Genomic DNA, 20,747 nt, shown 5'->3' with positions numbered 1-20,747 from the left:
CTTCAGATTCGACTAAAACTGGTACAGCAGGTCAGGAAATTAGTCACTTTCAATTCAAATCGTCACAAGAACAGACAGCTTTGCCGTTAGCGTTAGCTAAGTAACCTCTAAATCAGGTGTGTGACCTCTAAACATTACCTAAACAAAAGCTGCTCTTATGGCTTCATGTTTTTTATTTCTTCTTATACTATAGTACACACCTTAATGAGAAATCAAAGTCAGTGAAAAAGATTTCAGGAGGTCAAAGTTTTACCCAAGACTGGATGCTGGAAAAGAATACGTCTCTGGCACAGCTAATCTTGCAGTTAGCTTTAGCAACGTATGAAGATACGGCAATGAAACGCTAGGTTTGTGGGCTTTGATGTTTATATAAATAAAAATAAATAAATAAATAACAAAACATATTCTAAAGTACAAAAAATGCCAGTGCTTCAAGTCAAGTTCTGCAGGCATGTAAAGCACTCAATCATGTGTGCGAGCTCAGAATACACCCAAAACCAATAAGAAAGTTGCTCTCACGATGTCCCCTTCCCAGGGTGCCGTAAAACAATCTGATTGCATAGCAGTGGGAGTCTGAGATTGGTGGTGCAGCAGCAGCAGAGTCACCGGTTATTCTGGAGAGTAGAAAAGTTAAGGCCGTATTCTCAGATTCTGGCTTCTCAGACGTACAGAAACGTACAGACCGAGATCCTGAGCAGCCTTTCGAGCCCGGGCTTAAAAATACTCCACTGCCATCGAAGCGTACGGCTATTGTCCAAAGAACAAGTGTTTGCTGACAAGTCCATTAAACTTTTCTGAGAGATTATGAAAGGTGGCATTCACATTTTTTCCCCCCCCTGTCTCTTCACATCTCCCTCTTCGGTTGTCGCTCTGGCTCTCCGGCCATCTCTTTCTAAACAGGCCAGCAGACAAAGTGTTCAGTCAAGCCTTCTAATCGCCAGCTCACATGGGTGAGCGGAGTCCCAACTTTTTTCCCCTCCCGCCCTGTCTGCCACGACCACGATGCATTTTCTGTCTTATCCACTTCTTTCTTTGGTTAAAGCTCTAACATATCCACTCATTTTGCTGCAGGAGTAAAAAAAAAAGAAGAAAAAAAAAAAAGGCTGGACGTGGGCTAAGGGTTTAAATCGGGTTTTTCCTCATCAGGTAGCCTAGTTTCAGGTATGCAGAGTGGGGAAGGCAGGATAAAGAGGTATAAAAACAGGGATTCCCTGGCTTTACCAGAACTAGTAGCTATACGAACAAAGGATCTGAAATGCTAATTATGAAATGGTCTCATGGGTAGCACCAGTTTAAAACACATCTGGGGTTGTCAATAAGTTCTATTTTTAGCCTCAGCCAAAAAGAAGAGGACTGTTCTTGGCTGAGGGGGATTACCAGACCTCCACCTCAGGATTCGGATGAATTTCTCAAACAAACAAACATGCTTGTCGCAGTCTTCTTGGCCTGGAAACGTTCACCAACAGGAGCTGAGACTTGTTCAGCTGGAAAACCTGCATAAGCAAACACCCTCCAACTTTTTGGTTTGGTCGAACATGGCTTAAAAAAAAAAAAAAAAAAAAAGTCGACATTACTACGCTCCCGCTTGAAGTTTGCTTTGAGACGTGTTGATGCAAAAAAATAAATAAATCCCAGCGAGAATCAAAGAGTTGCGTAAAGATGCACAGTGCATTCTGTGTTTTTCTTGCGAGGCGGAGCCACGGTATAAAAAAATAAACAGGACACTGGGCGCTGTAACATCTAAACCTGCATCTTGCAGCCAGGCTCAGATAATAAACAAGGAATACTTCTTGCTCAGCGGGAATGCGCTGTGGGATTGCCGCTATCCGTGATGCGGCTCTGGTCTCACGTGTCCAAACAGTCCAAATATCCCCTCGTCCCGCGGAGGGACTGTTGTCTTAGATACGAGTGTGTGTAATCACCGAGGAAAACTGATTCAGCACACAACCGCAAACTGCCATTTTAGAAAAGCTCATCCATGTCAGCACGGCCTACCTGAACGGGTGTGATGGTCACACGTGGAATCTGCATCCGTGACTAATAATTAAGGCGTTTAAATTTGAACCAGCACCTGAAATATGGTAATAGCGCAGGCATGAGTCAGAGGCCAACGGAAAGAGAGAGAGAGAGAGAAAGCCCAGCCAGACACAAGACAGAAGGAGCTTCACGCTGTTAATTTCTTCCAACCCATTAGGCCAACAACCTAAAGCGGTGCTCATTTTCAGACTGTCCTGCTCACCGACAGCAGCACAGGCGCACACTTAATGTTTGTGACAACTGGATCAGTGCCTGTGAGCCCCACTGTCTGTCTGTGTTTCCACAAATGTATGCAAGCTCGCCTCCCTCTGCAGCCATGACGATGACACTGTCACACTTTCATGCGCGCGCGCACACACACACACACACATCTTTCAGTTCATGCAATTGCGCACTTCTCACTCTTTTTCTTTTTTGGAAGGGATGGGGTTGTGGGGGGTAAAAATACACTGGATTACAGCGGGACAATGGGCGAAGGCAGGTCACCACAGCAACAAGCAGAGAGGGGCAGGAGCAGGCTGTTTATGTGGAGCGGGATGGTGTCTGAGGAACTGAATTTTGGGGTAACAAGGAGGAGGATGGCACAGCTGTTGTTTTTGATAAGTTAATACAACTCGGCGTAACTCAAAATGCAGTGCGTTAAGACTGGATTTCATGTCTTTTTGTCCAGTTAGTGAGTGGCGTTTTACCCCTTTAACAGTTACTTATGCTCCTCACCATCTCAGCATCCCTCCCTTTTTCTCTGCCCTTCAACCTTCCCAGAGATCCCCTCCCTCTGTCTCCATGGGGGGCTACTTCTTCCCTTTCAGTCCCCTGCCATCTCTCTCTTCTACTCCCCTCCTGCTCTCTTCCTCCTTCCTCCCTCTCCCCCGGCCACTCATCTGTCTCCACAGCATGGGCTTCTTTGACCAAATTTCATTCAAAGAGGCTACAGAAGGACAAACGCCGAGGCTGAAAAACCCCCGGCAATTTGATTGGAAATGAGCAAAACAGCAAAACAAAGGAGGCAAAGAAACACTTTTGAGTTAGGGCAGTGGCAGATTAGCAAAACCACCAATGAATGCGGAGTCAGGTTTAGTGTCAACTGGCGTTTTCGGTTTTTGCTCCTAATTTTTCCAAAGGAAACTGTTTGGAGCAGAAAAGGTTTGCAGAAATCTGGGGTTGCCCAGAGGCAGCTGTTCTTCTGCAGGGTGAACCTTCACATGTGTGAGAGTACACAGAAAGCCTGCAGTCTACCTCAGGTAATTTGATTAAGAAATAAGTAAAAGCTGATATACTTGGTTTAAAAAAAGCACCAGGAGTCGTCTACAGGACGCCAGCACCTCAGCTAAAAACCTAAAAACATAACTAGTAAGAAAAAAAATGAATGAAAAGTTAGGAATAAGTGACAAAAATAATGATTAGAGGGTTTATTTTAAACCTTATACCTTAAATAATAATTTCAAGTTGAATAGTTCAAAACGGTGAAGTTTGAGCAGCACTGTTAGCTAAGCTAGCTAACGCCTAGCCAAACGAGAAGAAAACTAATAACATAGTTTGTAAAATGAGTCTCAAAAGAATGAGTTGCTAATGAGACAGAAAATAACTTGAACATGTGTTTTACTGTACATGATTTCCCTGCTATTACATATAAAAACGCATAGATATTCTTTGCTAACTGTAGCAAAAAGTAGTAAAAACACCATCCATCCATCCGTCCATCCATCCATCCATCCGTCCGTCTGTCCATCCATCCATTATCTTCCACTTATCCGGTGTCGGGTCGCGGGGGCAGCAGCTTCAGAAGGGAGGCCCTGACTTCCCTCTCCCCAGCCACATTCTTCCAGCTCCTCCGGGGAAACCCCAAGGCGTTCCCAGGCCAGCTGAGAGACACATAGTCCCTCCAGCGTGTCCTGGGTCTTCCTCGGGGCCTCCTCCCGGTGGGACGTGCCCAGAACACCTCACCAAGGAGGCGCCGAGGAGGCATCCGTACCAGATGCCCGAGCCACCTCAACTGGCTCCTCTCGTCGTGGAGGAGCAGCGGCTCTACTCTGAGTCCCTCCCGGATGACTGAGCTTCTCACCCTATCTCTAAGGGAGAGCCCAGCCACCCTGCGGAGGAAACCCATTTCGGCCGCTTGCATCCGTGATCTCGTTCTTTCGGTCATGACCCAAAGCTCGTGACCATAGATGAGGGTGGGAACGTAGATCGACCGGTAAATCGAGAGCTTCGCTTTTTGACTCAGCTCTCTCTTCACCACGACGGACCGGTACAGCGCCCGTTTCACTGCAGATGCTGCGCCAATCCGCCTGTCGATCTCCCGCTCCCTTCTTCCCTCATTCGTGAACAAGATCCTCAGATACTTAAACTCCTCCATTTGAGGCAGGACGACCCCCCTGACCCGGAGAAGGTACTCTACCCTTTTCTGGCTCAAGACCATGGCCTCGTAAAAACACATCAGAGTAAAAGAGAAGATGAACAAATTTAAGATTATTAGCTGTCCACTGATGGATGTTTGTAATCCCGATTGGAAATTAACACTTTATTTTCTGTTTATTCGATCATGTAACTGACAAATCTAATATCCACCCGACTAATTACAATTTCACAAGTTACATAACTTTCAGGCTGACAAATTTGTAAAGCAAGTGTTGTGTGAGAGAAATTGCAGAAATTGCTTTAGTCCCAATCATGGCTGCCTCCTTCATACTTCTCTGCATGCAGGCCTTGCATGCAAGTTTATGCAAATGTGTGTTGCTCTAGTCGCTCCGACATCCTTGCAGATTCAGCACAGAAGTTAGACAGCGACTGCGTTTGCCCGACTCATTTTGTGCAACTAACTGATGGATAGAGCATTAATTCCTCAACTCTAACTATAAGAAGACAAAGCAGCAAAAAAAGTGTAACAGTGAGGGCAATGGTATGAAAAATAAAACCATCTTGAATTCCAGTCAGATGTTTGCCTCCGTGAAGGATAACACCAGGCTGTGGCTTGTTTGTTAAAAACTCACCTTTCCAAACTGATCAAAGTATTGCTTCACATCTTCGATGGTGGTATTGACTGAAAGTCCTCCGACAAAGATCTTCTTTGTCCTGGTCACAAGCTGGAAACACAATCAGAACGAGAAGACATCCTTTGTGAGACACAGAGACTGTACGTACGCTGGCAGGTGTCACGTTTCTGTTTAATTAAGGATTTGCCTGCTAATTCTACGAGTTTGATGTGTGCTCAGATCTGCGTCAGTCCGTGTATGAATCCTATGAACTCATGTGGAAGCAGGAACTAAAGTGCGTCTGTGTCATTTCAGGAGGCAGGAAAGAGGTCAGGGAGCAGAGAACGGGGCCACGGTGTCAGGCTGAACAAGTGAACTGCAGCTCTTTTCTGGTCACGTGCCTGACTCTTATCCTAGCCAACCAGGATTTAGGGATTAGGGGTGATATATGACATCATCACCTCGCTGTTAACTCGTTTGTGAGGGGGCACTCACCTTAGGCTGAGCCCGGCGGGGAAACGCCACCTTTGGGTCGATCTGCGGGGGGAAAGATTTAAGCCCAGTTATAAACGCTGGCGGAGCAGACATAAAATTAAAGATTGATGGATTATGTTAAAGTACAGCGTAAAGCACTGCAGTGATAACCCTTCCCCTCCTGAGTTTGCTGTTTGTGTTTTATTGGGCTTTTCATTTATGTTTAGGCTTAATTACATCCTTTAAAGATCTGCCTCCCACTGAGTTACAGCTCATCCAACTTAATGACAAACGTCAAAATGAATAAAAGATACCGAAAGCTGCATTGAGGACCACACCCCTACCCAAAACAAAAAGCAACAACATTATTAACTACTAAACCAAGCTTGACTGGTCGTGTGTGAAAAGCAAGACAAAACCTGCTGTGGATAAACAGGAAAAACAAAAAAATCTAGAGTATCTTCAAAACTAGAGGGACAATATTCTGTGGTCTCATCTGAATGCCTCAATATAAGCAAAGTGAAGGTTGCAGAGTGGCCTAGTCAAAGTCCTGGGCTTTCATCTGACTGAGATCCTGTGGCATGATTTTAAACAGGCTGAATTTTTTAAAAATTAAAAATTAGAACAGTTCTGCTAAGTAGGGTGGGCCAAAACCTGTTCAATGACAGCTGTTGTCACCCATGTCGGTAACAACAATCAGTAGATTTAGAGGATTGACTGCTTTGATGTTAATATTTGTTTCAAAATCTACAACATTTAATGTGGCGACAAAGCAAAAACAAGAAGAAATCTTCATGACGGCAAATAAAATCCTCACAGCCTGGCATTAACACGAGAAATACAAACTATAATGTGGCAAATTGTCAGCGCTTTGACCTCACCCACCATGAAAATCTTTTATTTATGCAGCAAAGTCACCAAGTCTGGTTCTGCTCTATATTCTGTTCAGAAGCAGCAAATTCTTGCAGTGGTAAATAAAAACCAGAATTAGTCACAACACACAAGTCTGTAAATCTGACTACTTGGGAAGGAGCACTAAAGTCCTGAAATAGAACGTATGCTAATCTGTGAATATGTATAGTGGCCCCTTGTTTATGCAAGCCCCCACAAATCCAAACCCAGCAGCCACACAAACAGGCAACGGGAACAAATTAGTCAGCGAGACGCCAATTCATACTTTCTCCGAAATTTCTGCTGAGACACAGCCGGACAGCCACGAACTAGACAAAGCGGAGCAGGCCTGAGATCTGAAATGAGCATTTAATATTCGGAATACATTTAAGATGAATGTGTTGTTGTTTTTTTCTAAGTCTCACAAATCCTGACAACCACCATTTTGGATTAGTCAGATTTGACTGTATCCAGAGTCCCCCTTCCTTCCCCCCTCCCCACCCCACTGGAATGTCTCAGCAGTGGTCAAGGTTGCAGATAAAATTAGAAATAAATGAGCTTTGAATGTGCTGGCATTTTAATAATGTTAAATATGCAAAGCCCAGCCTGGCATTTTATATTTGCGCGGAATCTCGTGTTATTCACACTCAGGCCAGCTGAGAGAGATGATTTTAGGTCACAGGACCTTGTAGTGTATAATAGTCTTAGGGGTTTCCATCTATGTCGCAATAATTGGATCTGTGAAGCAAAGCCTCTTGTGTCTCACATGGCCGCTATTAGGTGTATTGAATTGCGATTGGCAACCATAGTCTGCCCAGCAGCCAAAAATAATTAGATGTAACGTGGACAATATAGGCATTATTAAATAGGTTCCTCATTCGACGTTTCCAAAGCGAACCTTTCATCTCTTTACAGTGACAATTGCTCGCTTCTGATGGCAAATACATCCTTTGAGGGCCTTTAAGTGCTTCAGATTTACCGGCACTCGGAGAGCGCAGCGCCGTGTAACTAAGATGCAGCTGCAGCGTCCTTGAAAGGGATTGCAGAAGGACTTTGCACCTTGAAGTGGGACGCAAAGATGAGAAGAGTCATGTCACCTCCAGCTGGTCTGAGCACAAAGAGGAAGGTGACAGAAGCCGACGGCGACAAACGGCAAACAGCAGCGCGGCAACGGAGCGAGGTCAAAAAAAAAAAAAAAAAAAAGGGCAGCAAAGCAGTTTATTATAGCATCTGCTGCAACTGAGATAAATGTAACATTATAGATCGGTGTGACTCTGAGATGGTCTTTAAACAGAGTGCAGGATAACATGTAATAAGTGCAGAGCAGAGTACGGAGCACCTGCACTCCAAAAATAGCGTTTTTTGTTATATATATATATATAAGAAAAAGAAGGAAAAACAAAGATTACCAGAATGAAACAAATGCAAAAAGACAAATATGCTTATATATTTATTTTCGGTGCAAAGTTGGGGGCATGTTCGTGGGTTTAGTCCGATCAGGAAGTGACTTATAAGCCTCTGGTGTTGAAATCAGCCCACCTGCTCTTAAATGGTCAGACATGACTAGAAAAGTGAAGCCGCCTGAGGCCATAAGAGGCAGAGACGCAGACGCACCACGGGCTGACAGCGATCAGAAGCCGAATCACATTTGACACAAAAATAAATCACAAAAATAGTAGGGGGGGAGAAAATAAAAATAAAAAAAAAAACCACTTGTTTGACATTGTTTTGTGATTTCTTGTAATTGTGTCTGCATGACATTTGCCAAATTAGCTTTGACACCAAATATGTTTTACTGACTAAAATCATCTAGCACATCACATCACACTCCACCAGTTTTTACTTGAGAGATGTCGAATACTTGAAAATAAAAGAAATCCTGGTAAATAAACACATTAAAGCTGAAAACTTATCAAACTTATAAAACAGAATCTAACAAGGTTCGAGAGCATAAAGTTTTGGGAAGTATCTGTTTTAGTGGATTACACATTTGTCAAATTACTCTTTCAGTTTCGGTGGTTATGGTCGATCGCCGGCCACTTACAAACTAAAAATCTGCTATTTTTCAGTAAATCGTCAAAACCTCAGAGCAACCAGGTCGCTCTGAAATCAACACGGCTGAACGAGGAAGGTAAGAGATTTAAAATGTCCAATTATTACCACCATGTTCCATGTTGTACGGCATGGAGATGTTAGAAATATCAGAGTGGAGAATCTGCTTATTTGAAACTAAACGAACTTGTGGGAAAAACCTTGTGATATTGTGCATTTTTACATCATGAGGCATGTGAATAAGCAGGTAAGTTTGTGAATTTGTCTTGAAGAGGAATAAACGAGGCATTTCGGGTTTTTTTGGATGAGTTACGTATAGATAACACCGTCCCATGACCGCGAGGTTTTTACTGGGTTTGCATTTTTCATTGACTCAAACAGAAACAGCTCTGTCGCCTCGGTCTTTTTTTCAGTCACTTCATGCATTTATTCTTCATAGTTTCATCATCCTAAAAGTCTTCACGTTCTTTTAAATTTGTTCGGAAAGTGGAAAAAATATAATTTTTGCCATTACGTTTAGTTCTCAAAGCGAGTCGGGTAAAAACAGTATGGGCAAGTCAGAGCTTTACTACATCATCGCTCAGCCAAAAAAATCTCCAATATAGCTGGAAATTAAACAGAAATCAAGAAACCAGACCTCCAGGAAAGCTGGAAAATCAGCATCAGCCAGTAAAAGCCTGATTGATGCATCTCTACATTATTAAAATCATGTTGCTTCCAAAATATCACATTCTTGAAAATCCAGTCTAACGCAGCACAGTAACATCGGATAGCATTTATTACGTCAATGTGACATGTATTTATTTTACATTTCCCATTTGACCAAGCACCTCTAAACTTCGACAGGCTCTCTAACAAACACCCCAGTGTGATGGTTACCAACTACACTAGGTTAGACCTAAAGCAACGTCTGCTACTACAGCTACAGTCATGCCATGCTGTTAAAAATCATCATTCCACTCGAGTAGAAAAACACAGAATACTTCTAAGATGCAATTTCTACATCCGGCTGTTCTCTGAGGGAGGCAAAAAAAATAAAAAAATAAAAATAAATGAAAACTAAAGCATCTATCAGAGTGGCGGATTAGCCTCGAGGAAGACAGAAAGGCCACAAAGCAAAAAGAGGGGGAAAAAAAAAGAAGATGTAGCCAGGTCACTGTTTTCAACACTCAGAAATAACTCTTCAGAGGGCTTGATGTACGACGAGAAGCAGTCAGACTTGTGAAATTGTAGATAGTAATAAAAAAAAAATAATAAGATGTAACAGGAAGGGGAAAAAAGTTGCCTGAGCCTGACAGAGAAGAGTTACAACCGAGTGTTCGTGAAATGGTCTGACTAACATCCTGCTTCATGACATCCAACCTCCGCTCAATCTAAGCAGCAAAGTGACAGCAGAGCCTAAATTATGATTTAATTCTCTCTCTCTCTCTTTTTTTTTTCTTTTTTTTTTTAGTGGTTTAGCTTTTCAAATCTACACTAATCTACAACAAATAGTCACCTCGCTTGGCGCTGCGCATCCACCAGTGTAACAAACTGGAAAAAAACAAAAAAACAAAAATAGCATAAAGGACAAGAGGGCCAAATAAACAGACGGAGAGGTAGAAAGGAGAAATAGACGTTGAGGATGAGATAAAAGACAGGAAGAGAGAGAGAAAGATGTTCATTTGTAAAACAGTCAAGCCCATGAGAAAGTGGGCATGTCCGGCGATGCAGTGCAGCGGGGCCGTCCCAGCAGGCAGCCCCTCTGATTTCATTAATTAACAGGACAAAGACTGCAAAACAGATGGGCCCCACAGAGGAACCGGGGCTCCTGAGTGACCCTCCCAGTCACTCATACGTATGTGCTCACATGGATTTCCGTGTAACGCAGCGCAAATGTCACTCAAGCACAAGCATGCACTTTTAATCCACCGACAGGAGCGCCGACTCAAGCGACTATCTGACGGGTTCGCCTCTTCTGGACGCTCTGCCCGAGTCGCCAACCAAATGGCAACCAGCCACACTGATGAAAAGGCACCACGGGCCGCCACATCATGGCAGCACAATCAATATAGACTAAACAGAAAGCTACAAACACACGAGGAGAGGAAAAAGGGGGGAACTTGGCATGTCAATGAGTGAGGGAAGGACACTAGGTTTGGGCCGAGGCCAGCAGGGTCGACCTGCGCAGACGAACAGCGGTGGAGTAATTAGTTAACGAAGCGCGCTAACGAGGGCCAGCAACCCAGCCCAACCCTACCCCCAGCCCCGTAACCTTCCCAACCGGCCTGGTCCCACCTTAAGAGCAGGTCTGAGCTGCGTCCACGGATCTGAGGCCGACGCATGGACCTCGGAAGGCCAATCCAGTTTGTTTCCTTCAATCCGATTAGTTGCTTTTCAGATCCATACTAATTACAGCACAGGAGCTGAGCCTTCCCCCTCCTCCTCTCCTATTCTCTTCCAACCCCCCAGCTCCGGTTTTGTCCACGTCAGCATTAACAGCTAATCTTCCAGTCGAAGGGCCACCGCTAGCATTCAAGCTCTAGTAACCAGGTGTTGGAGCAGAAGCCCGCACAAAGTCTTGCATCTTTACGTTGCAGTCGCAACCTGTGTGTTTAACTGGATATAGCAGGACAAGGTGGTGCATTACAGTGAAGTGGAAGGAATATGATTTGAAAAGTGACGTTTTAAGACTCTCTTTATTCTGATTCCTCCACATTATATCTGTAAACAGATAATAGATGTGATCATTTAAAGTGCTTGAAATTTATGTTTATTTTGAACTTTCTTTGATTAAAAACGGCAATTTTCTGTATTTCCTCGTCATACATTCGCAGCCAGTCATTTTCTGCTTTTTAGCTGATCTAGATTCTGATTTTTATCAAACTAAGAGACATGCGTCAATGTACGTGCTAGTTGTTGTATCGAAACATGAACACCAGAAGCTAGATTTTGGTTTTGATGGATTTGTTGTTTAGAGAAAAAAGAAAAACTGATTTTCTTTTTACTCTTTGACCTGCCAATCAGCGTTCAGACCCAGTCAGGAGATAATAGGATGATTTACCGGTCCATCACTATTTACAAAATTATATGTTGACCCAATCCCTCTAACTGAATAACAACATTAGGTGATCGCACATTACTGACTCGCCGCCACTGGACGCACTTGCCCACGAGGCTCAACAATCCGTCACTCATAACACGCCCGGTGCTTGTGGGTAACTGGAACCAGAGACGGTCCGTTTTCTGGGAACATGCGCTCCCGTCTCTTCCTAATCCTGCAGCTGGTTTCAGCGAAGCATTTCACGGAGAAAAACAAAACACCGTACCAAGCCATGCCCCCTCCGCGGCCAGAAAAACACAACTGCACACCACGGGCCCGAGGCAATACTTTGCCCCCGACAGGAAATCTAACCTCCAACCAGAAACAGCAGCCTCACCAGACCTCTCTGTGCCTGAAAACAATCAGCAGCCTCCTGTTTGTTTTATGGATTCATACTGCTCTGCCGATATTTCACCTGTGAACTTTCAGCGTTTTTAAAACGAGGATTAAAAAACAATCCAGGACATAACAGTACTGTAAATGTTTAATAACCTTTTTAACCACTGGCATGGACCTTGCACCAGCTAATGTAGTTTCCCTCTCGCCCTGTGAGCCTCGCTGCTCCGATAAACAGCCCTCTCATGCACCTTCCCCTGGCTCCAGCTTTGCCCCTTTGTGGCTTTCGCCAGCAAACCTGAGGCTCGGCGTTAGAGGGCGAAAAACAACGGAGCATCGAATATTCTCCCTCATTCCCCAGAGAGAGATGTCTTTTTTTGTTTTTGTTTTTATCTGATCTATTTTTTTTTTCTGTTTTGCAGGAAAACATTTTTTTTTTTTTTAAAGTAATACGTTGATTTTAGCAACACTGAACATGATGTTCATCTATTTGAGATCAATTATTTTTTATGTGGTGTTTCTGGGAAAAGCCCACAACTGAGAAAACATGTAAACTCCTGCAGCTGCATTTTGCAAATAAAGTCTGAACAAAGAAACAAAGAAACGTTTTCCAGCTCTGAGAAAGAAAATACAAACCTAGATCAGCATCTGACCCATTAACGTTATCATTATTGTTTAGCCAGAGGCAGTCTAAGACTGTACGGTGCCCCAGGCAGCATCTTTTTCTTTATTTTCTTTTTGGGGGAGGGAGGGTGAAAGACTCAAATGGGGGGCACATTTAGTTCAGCATATAACCCACACCACCACAGCCATTGTTTTATTGGGCATTTAACACCTGTACTTCATTGTTTACCAGCAGGAAAACCAGAGTATACGCCTGCATGAGTTGTTCCTGTATACCTGTGGCTCACTGTAGTGGAAAAACATAACTAAAAAAGCAGCAATCAATACTAATATTAGAAAAAAACATGTTGGTTATTAGGTGTGACATTTTAACATTTATTTGTCATGACTGGGATCTTTAGGTGCAGATTTGAAACAAAAATATAGTAGAAATATATATTGCATAGGATATATATCTATTTTTTCTCTCCCTGGTTGTTAAAGAGTTGCATTTAGAGCTTAGAAAGTTTGCGCTAGCTGTCTGTTCGGATTGCTAGCCTGCAGCCCGCTGCTTTACAGCCAACTGTAGATTAACAAACTCTAATTTATGGAAAAGGACGGCTCTCCTTTAAATTTCACTCTGACTATGTGCACATTTCACAAACAGTCAAATTAGTTCATAAAAACTCTTACAAGCAGCGGGGAAAGGTTAGCTTGTTTTCAGCCAGGTGAGCAGCAGCGGACGGTTGAGGGGCAGTAATGCATCAGGAAAGGTAAACCAGAATATTTCAGCAGTTTGGAAAGCATTTTAACCCCTGATTTCTAAGATGGTGAACCTGCCTAAATCCACCAACAAATTCATCTTTACACAGAACCAATGTGGCTTGGTTGCTCACATCAGTCTCTTCACAACAAATGGCAGCGAAATTTCTTATTTGGCCTTGCAGCCACTTCTGGTGAACACCGTTTTTAAAGCAAATGCAAGAGCTGGAACATCAGGAACCAATTACATCGTTGTGCTTACGAGCAACCACAGAAAATGGCCAGTTATTGAGATTTATTTGTAGCTCCACTGAGACTGAAATAATAAATAATCCAGCGCAGACAAAGCTGGAAAAAACAAAGAGGATTAAATTATATCTGTTAACATCACAACCGTTATAACTATGTATGCATTTATAATATATGTTATTATAAATATATTTGCCAGGTTTTTCAAACTGACAATAAATCTCGATTTTTTTAAGGTTTTAGTATTTTTATTTCTTCAAAATATGATGTTTAGAAACCTAAATACATTTATTTAAAAAAAAAAAAACTTAACCTGATTGAGTTTTATCTAAACAAAAAAGCAAAAAATTAACCCTCTTGCTGTAAAATAAACAGCTTTTGGTGTTAGAAATATAAAATTAAGAAATGCTAAATTAAGAACAGCATTTTCCAGAACATATTTACAGCAGTAGAGTGATGAGTGGCGCTCCTTCTTTAGGCTGCACAGCAAAAATATTTACAAGCAGGTAAATTTGTCTTTCTTTCAAGCAAAAATAAATAAAAATAAGCCAGCTGTCCAGCAGTCCACAGCAATAGGTGGTGAAAGAGCAATGCTGTGTTGATCTACGCGTCATACAGCCCTCTAAATAACCTAAGCTGACTTATTTGCTCCTACCGACTACTTTTCTATTTTTACTTTAGTTCAGTTCAATTATATTTGATATCCGGAATATTCAGAAATAAGTGCTTTATTTTATGTTTATTGGTTTTTATCCATTTTGCTAAAGTAATTCAGTACAATGTACACATCATTTATGGATGCCCAACGAAACCTGTAATTGGTATATAATTGTTAATTAAATAATGTTTTTTCCATTTCAACAACACACGCCACCCTACTCTGAGCTTTAGCATCTCAGCCACTGGCAAATATAAAAGGTGTTGGCATGAAGGGCGCTAAATGGCTTTTCAACTGATCAGAAACATCACTGGCATGCAGAGTGTGAATGCATTGCACCTGAAACATAATCTCCCTCCAAACATTGCATGCAAGCGCTAAGACTCTAAGAACTGGACGTTACATATTAAAACTGCAAATGTATATATATATATATATATATATATATATATATATATATATATATATATATATATATATATAAAATAAACCGCTAACATAATTGAAAGTGAAAGATGTTGGTTTGCCTGTTATTTTGTGGTATGAAATAGATGTGAAGACATTTTTACTCATTATTTTTATCCACTAAGCAATAATCTAACTTTGGATAATCATTTGTCTTCTATCTTATTGATTTACAATTTTTTATTTTTTATTTTTTTGTCTAATCTCAGCAAAAAGAATATATGGATCTCTATTTTATCAAACAAAATTGCTGTATTCTGCAAACTTTAAAGAACAGGTGGGCCAAGGGCTGATTTTGAGTAGTGGTTTCTGATTAGCTGTGGCCCTAAAATACTTAGAAATTAAACCAAAAGCAAAATAAAAAAAAAAAAAACAACGTAGTCAACTAAAGATAAATACTTTGGTTCTGCCTAATATTTTCTATTTTATGTCAGATTTTGACTGCAGACACTGGCAGTATGGGTTTGGACTCACATAAAATGAGTCCATGGGCCACAAAAGGCCCACAAGCCACACTTTGAACACCTCTGACTTAGATCAGTCGAATAATGGGAAAAATTAGAGGAACTGAAAAAACATAACATCTTAGGCATATTTTAACACATTTTACCAAATGATAAAAACATTAGTGACACTATATTTACGATACCATAATGTTCATTCATATCCTCACATTCCTATGCCGATGCCACATTGGGGCCTAAAAGAACATTCTGTTCTCTGATATGTTTATAAATTAAAAAAAAGAAAAATAGTGGGAGTTTTAATGAGAAATAAAAGAAAATCTCAGCTTTTCAGTATATGACCTGCCTATAAAAACCGGTCAGAGAGGAAATCGGTAGATTCCAATCTCTGGATTGACTGCTGAGTCTCCAGTTTTCATATCGTTACATCCCGGCAAAGTATTTTGGTTTATAACAGGGCAGCGTCTAATCCCCACCAGCGACCTGCCAAGCTGAGCTTCCAAAATCACACGTACACACACACACACACACACACACACACACACATAAACAGGGCTCTGACTTTCAGATACTTCAGCAGCACCTAGTTTCAAGAGGTAATATGACTCAGTTGCTCAGAGCCTACTTTGAAGCGAACGCAGCAACAGGCGTGTTGTAATAAATCTAATAACGGCCCTAAAAGAAAATAAATAAGTAAATAAAAATCTTCAAATATTTGCAAGCTGCAGCTTTGAAATAATGAGATGTATAAAAAGTGAAAGTCTGGCATGACTTGACATTATCTCTCCGTGTCAGAGCTGTGCCGCCCGACTGGGTCCAGCGCCTTAAGTTAATGCAAAATAGCTGAGAAGTTGTTATGGAGACATGAATCCCATTGGGTTGTGCTGCTACAGCGCCGTCTCCAGAGGCTGGCGTCACCCCCAGCAACAGACTTGCTCCAACAACTGCACCCAACTCTACCTTTCCTCCACCCCTGGGCTCTGCTGCCATTCTGTGCCACCAATTTTCACTCTCAAATGATCCTATTGTGCATGCATGCATGCATGCATGCATGCGTGCGTTTGCGTGTGTGTATGTGTGTGTGAGTTCAAGCTGACGAAGACACACCCAGTCCCCGCTCCCACACTCAATCTACATGACCAAGACAGCAACATTCACACCTTCATGGATATTCAAATCTCAGTCAGCAGCTCAGAGTCACACCAGAAGGAAGCCGCTGGGATTCGCACGTCCTCTCATGCCTTTTCTCCCCCCCCCCCCCCCCTCCCCGATATTTATTAATAAAACCAAACACAAGCATGACCTTCTTTCTGGCAAAGTGTCTGTCCCATTTACCCACATTTGAATTTTCATGCTCCATGAGTGTAGGAGGTTTTTTTTTTTCTTCTTTATAGAAACATCTCAATTCCCTGAAATTCTCAACAGTTTGCATCCATGTTGAAGAGAAGACCGCACAGGCTGAATCTGCCCGGGCTGGGACTCGACGCTAACAACTTTTTCCTTCCCTAAAACTCAGCTGAAACAACTTCTGTGCGCTCTGTGCTGCGCATAAAACCTGCGAGGGGTGTTAGCAGGGGCTCCCGCTACCCCATTCAGGTCCCCCAGGTAACCATGGCAATGAAGACCAAGAAAGAACGCTTTCATGTTGGCGCCCTGAACCGGGATTTGGAGGGGGGAAATGAGCAGACAGGAGAAGCAGAAGGAGGAGGGGAGGGGTGGCTGCTCCGAAATGCACTCCTAAACTTTACAAGCCATACAGTGGGAGGCAAAATGCACAGAGAGGCAGGAAGAATAATTTAAAAAAAATGTTAAAAAAACAAAACATACTGATTAGAAAAAGCCAGCCAACCATAAAAGCGCTTTAAAGTAGAAAACTCACCGTTTTGGAATCCAATTCATGTCTGTTTTGTGCCAAAACCTTTTCCACACCGGCCTGATCTGCGTATGTAACGAAGCCGAACCCCCTGCAAGAGGAGAGGAACGAAATAAACTCACACATGCAGCCATCTTTTGGTGGAGAAGCTCAGCGGTCCCTCCAAGGGGGGTCCTATATGGGTAATTTTCTACAAGTATAAACTCAAAGCAAGAGAACGAGCCTCAGCTAGCAGCAATCACTCCCACTGTTGCTACCGCAATACAACGTAGCAATCACTAAAGCTGCTAAATGTGGTGATTTGAACAGAGAGTCACCAATCATGCTTTTCATGGTTCAGTTTTCCTTGACCTCCTGATTCGTGATGATGGTGATGTAGGATCTGTAAAGTGTCGCAGGTTCTTTGACAGAGATACTTGTGTCAATTTAAACCAAAGTTTTGCTAAATTTAAACCAAAACTTAAAGGATTACAACATCCTCCCATATGCATGGTGGTATGTTTGCGACCATTATCTGATTTTTCTTTTTTTTCAATAAACTGACAAAAGTTAAGGATGCATCCAAAGGCGTGTTGTTAATTGATAATAAAAATATCTGGAGATTTCAGTTTTGATGCAGTTAAGAAACATTAAAAAAAAAAAAAACTGCTTAATTGTATTTGAGAAAATCATCTCTAATGAGGATTATCCAGTTCCAATATCTGGGTTTTAAGCACCCAGATATTAGATGTTTTTGCTCTTCTCTTTATAGAGTAACTCAGATGTAATGAACAAGGAAATTCTAAGGAAATTCTGAATTTTCCACATTAATAAAAATGTCCTAAACAGCCCAATTTGCCTCTTTCTTTTTTTTTTGCAATAGCCAGGAGGAGAGCCAGTTGACTTTCTTCTTTTAGCCAGATGACCAGCAGTGTGCTGCAACAGGCTATTATTCCCTTCAAAGCTGAGGAAAACTATGAGAAGCTTCAGCTGCTGTGAAACCACGCAGTTTTAAACGGTTGCATACAGACGGAGGTGGGTAGAGAACCCAAAACCTGAACTCAAGCAAGAGCAGCACTGCTTCAAGAAAAAGTGAAAAATAGCTGAAGTAAAAAAGAAATTACTTAAAAGTGAAAAAAAGTATTTGGTGAAAAGGCTGCTGAGGTTCTGATCAAAGCGTTTAATATTTTTAAAAAAATCATCGGCTGGACCAAGATTTTAAATTATGTGAATATGATGGTATTTTGAGGACCAAATTCAAAATAATTCATACAAATAACATAATAACAAAACAACAAAAATCAATTTCTTTCAGTATAAAACGTATGAAACGCTAACAGAAACTGCAGGTGCGAGTCTGTATCTGGTGAGTTTCTGAGTTAAAACAAGCTTCTTCTTCTTCTTCTTCTTCTTCAGCCAGTGAAGTTACTCACAAGTATCCAGAAATTTTAGTCAAGTCAGAGTAGCGATACTTCATAATAAAACCACTCAAGTGAAAGTAAAAAAAAGTTCAGCATAGTAAGAAAAATACTCCCACAAGTACATCAAGTAAACGTAACCAGTTACTACCCAACTCTGCATGTAGATATAGATTTAAATAAAACTATGTTACGTATTTTGCATCAACTAGCTGCAGAAAATGACCTATCAGTGGTCACCCCCGTTCAAAAACTTTCTAGGGACGCCCCTGGAGAATAAGCGTCGAAAGCAGGCATGAGGCATCCAGTGATAGGACGGCGGGGCGCACACGCCTCCTTTCCCTCTTACCTCGACCGCTTGGTAACGGGATCCCGCATCACCATGCACTCCTTCACCTCGCCAAATTTGCAGAAGTACTCTCTCAAGCCTTCTGCGGAAGACAACGAGGACAGCAAACTGTTAAATAAACTCAGGAAGGGGGACAAGTTCTCCCTGCAGACACCCTCCCCACACACATACACACACACACACACACACACACACACACACGCATGTGTTGCTGGGGTGGCCGGAGAGAAACAATGGGGTCGGGGTGGACCACGTTGTGTTTGCGTCCCTCCAGACCTCCCAGATTACAGCGAAGGCCACAAAAAAAAAAGAAAAAAAAAAAAACAAGATTGCAGGTTTAGAGCAGCAGCATCTGTGGGATAATAACACGGCTAACTAGAATAAACTGTGAGCATGCGTGTCTCCTAGAATAAATGCTAACGATGAGACGAAAACAACAACAGGAGCGTGGGAATAAGCAGGCGCACAACTTCGGCTTTGCCTCCGAATAATCGATAACTTTTATCATGCGCGTATTTATTGTTAATAGAGGTGAAATCCTCTGTTATTAACTGCGCAAACGAGCGCACATGCGGGAGGGGGGAAAGAAAAAAAGAAGAAGAGGGAGTGAGGGAGGTTGAAGGGGGGCAGGCAGACAAGTCTAGTTGTATGTGTGCACGATTTCCAGTGTTAATCTCCTGCGTCTCTGCAAGTCTTAAATCCTGAGAGCTGATCCTCGGTGAACAGCAGCCTTTCTGTGTTTGAACTGTACACGGGTTTTCTGTGCAACTTCAAGAAGCATGGAAGCTGCGCGTTTTCACAGAGAGAGAGGGAGGGAGAGAGGGGAGGTTGTTTCATCCAGACAGTGTTAAAGTAGAGTGCGGGACAGCTCACCTTGTGTTGTCTGCCAACTCAGACCCCCGATGAACATTTTGCTGAATGAGAGAAACACAAGCCGCATGTAAGTCACACAGCACAAAGCGCCTCTTCCCCAGCACATTTATGAGCAAATCTGGAGGGTTTCTCTGTGTAATCTAGCATCAGTAAAGTAAAGAAGAAAGCATCGGCCATGTTGCGAAGTCACCCATCGGCCGGCCGGGCCGTTATAATCCCCCAGAGGAGGAGGAATAAATAATAATGGTGATAATAAAAGACAGGGATGATGGAGAAGTTGCAGCGTGGCCATTTGGAGGAACACCGCGAGAAATAAACAAACAAGAAGGATGAGGAGGAAGGGAGGCAGGCAGGCGGAAAGAAGCGGTGCGTCTGTGTCTCCTCCGGTGAGTGGATCCATCCCACACACACATACACACACATTCAGAGAGAGAGAGAGAGAGAGAGAGAGAGAGGGAGAGAAAGACGCACACAGACACACACACACGCACACACGCAGCGTGCTCGTCTTTTGTCTCGGCGCGGAACTCCACTAAAGTCCAAGGTGAACTCAAAAACGGGTCCAGAAAAAGCAAAAGCGGCGGTGCTCCGGACCGGCTCGTTTACCAGGGGTCGTGGGGGGAGTTGTCCGTGCCGGAGGACAGGCTGCTCTGGCTCCCTTCCGTATCCATTCTGCTCTCCTGCTGCTGTGGTTCCCGCACTGGTGAGGCGAGGAGAGGCAGTGAGGCTTCCACCGCTGCTGCTGCTCCAGACTCAGGGGCGGGCAGGCTCGATGAGAGCAGCAGCAGGAGGAGGAGGAGGAGGAGGACGGGGAGGGGGGTGGGGGGAGGAGAGGGGCAGCAGAGGTGGGGGTGGGGGAGGATGAAAAGAGGAGGGGTGAGTGAGGAAACACACGAATGCAGGCGCGCTCAGGGAGAAACTCCGCCCTCTACCTCAGTTTCTCCCGTAGCCTCGGACCTCCCCTCCCCTTTCCTCTGCCCCGTCCCTCCCGCACATTGGCTGGCTGTGTTCATGCTGCCAGTGGCGCTCTCTCTGTAGTGTTTCCCCGCCGTTCCTGTCATTGGCTGATCACAGCAGCATGGTCCATTAAAGAGTATTGAGTGGAGCGGGACCCACAGTGTCCTCTGCCAATTCGGTAACCTGTAGTCTAGTGGAATTACAACAGCAAATGGAGGACATGATTTTATATATATATATATATATATATATA

At 43.0% G+C, this 20,747-nt stretch overlaps 1 protein-coding gene and 1 long non-coding RNA gene across 4 annotated transcripts in view; one reads left to right on the top strand and one right to left on the bottom strand.

Moving 5' to 3' along the window:
* LOC103139561 (RNA-binding protein Musashi homolog 1-like) overlaps positions 1-20,747 on the bottom strand; it is a 46,536-nt gene that overhangs the window by 12,842 nt on the left and 12,947 nt on the right. Inside the window, exons 2-7 of one of the 3 annotated variants that reach the window (XM_007554246.2) lie at positions 20,144-20,237; positions 19,538-19,578; positions 18,665-18,746; positions 16,925-17,009; positions 5,505-5,546; positions 5,028-5,120 (exon numbers count right to left, since the gene is read on the bottom strand). In XM_007554246.2, coding sequence (XP_007554308.1) covers positions 5,028-5,120; positions 5,505-5,546; positions 16,925-17,009; positions 18,665-18,746; positions 19,538-19,578; positions 20,144-20,237 — 437 coding nt within the window. Of the gene's footprint in view, positions 1-5,027; positions 5,121-5,504; positions 5,547-16,924; positions 17,010-18,664; positions 18,747-18,867; positions 19,228-19,537; positions 19,579-20,143; positions 20,316-20,747 lie in introns of those variants that run through there. The other 2 variants (XM_016672560.1, XM_016672561.1) reach the window with 2 other exon arrangements.
* Positions 17,016-17,548, top strand: LOC107836482 (uncharacterized). Its single transcript, XR_001662389.1, has 2 exons — positions 17,016-17,354; positions 17,468-17,548. It is a non-coding gene; the product is annotated as an uncharacterized LOC107836482 (long non-coding RNA).

Source organism: Poecilia formosa, unplaced genomic scaffold (genome assembly GCF_000485575.1).
Source record: "Poecilia formosa unplaced genomic scaffold, Poecilia_formosa-5.1.2 Scaffold62, whole genome shotgun sequence".
Classification (NCBI taxonomy): Eukaryota; Metazoa; Chordata; class Actinopteri; order Cyprinodontiformes; family Poeciliidae; genus Poecilia; species Poecilia formosa.
This window is presented reverse-complemented; position numbering and strand designations above follow the sequence as displayed.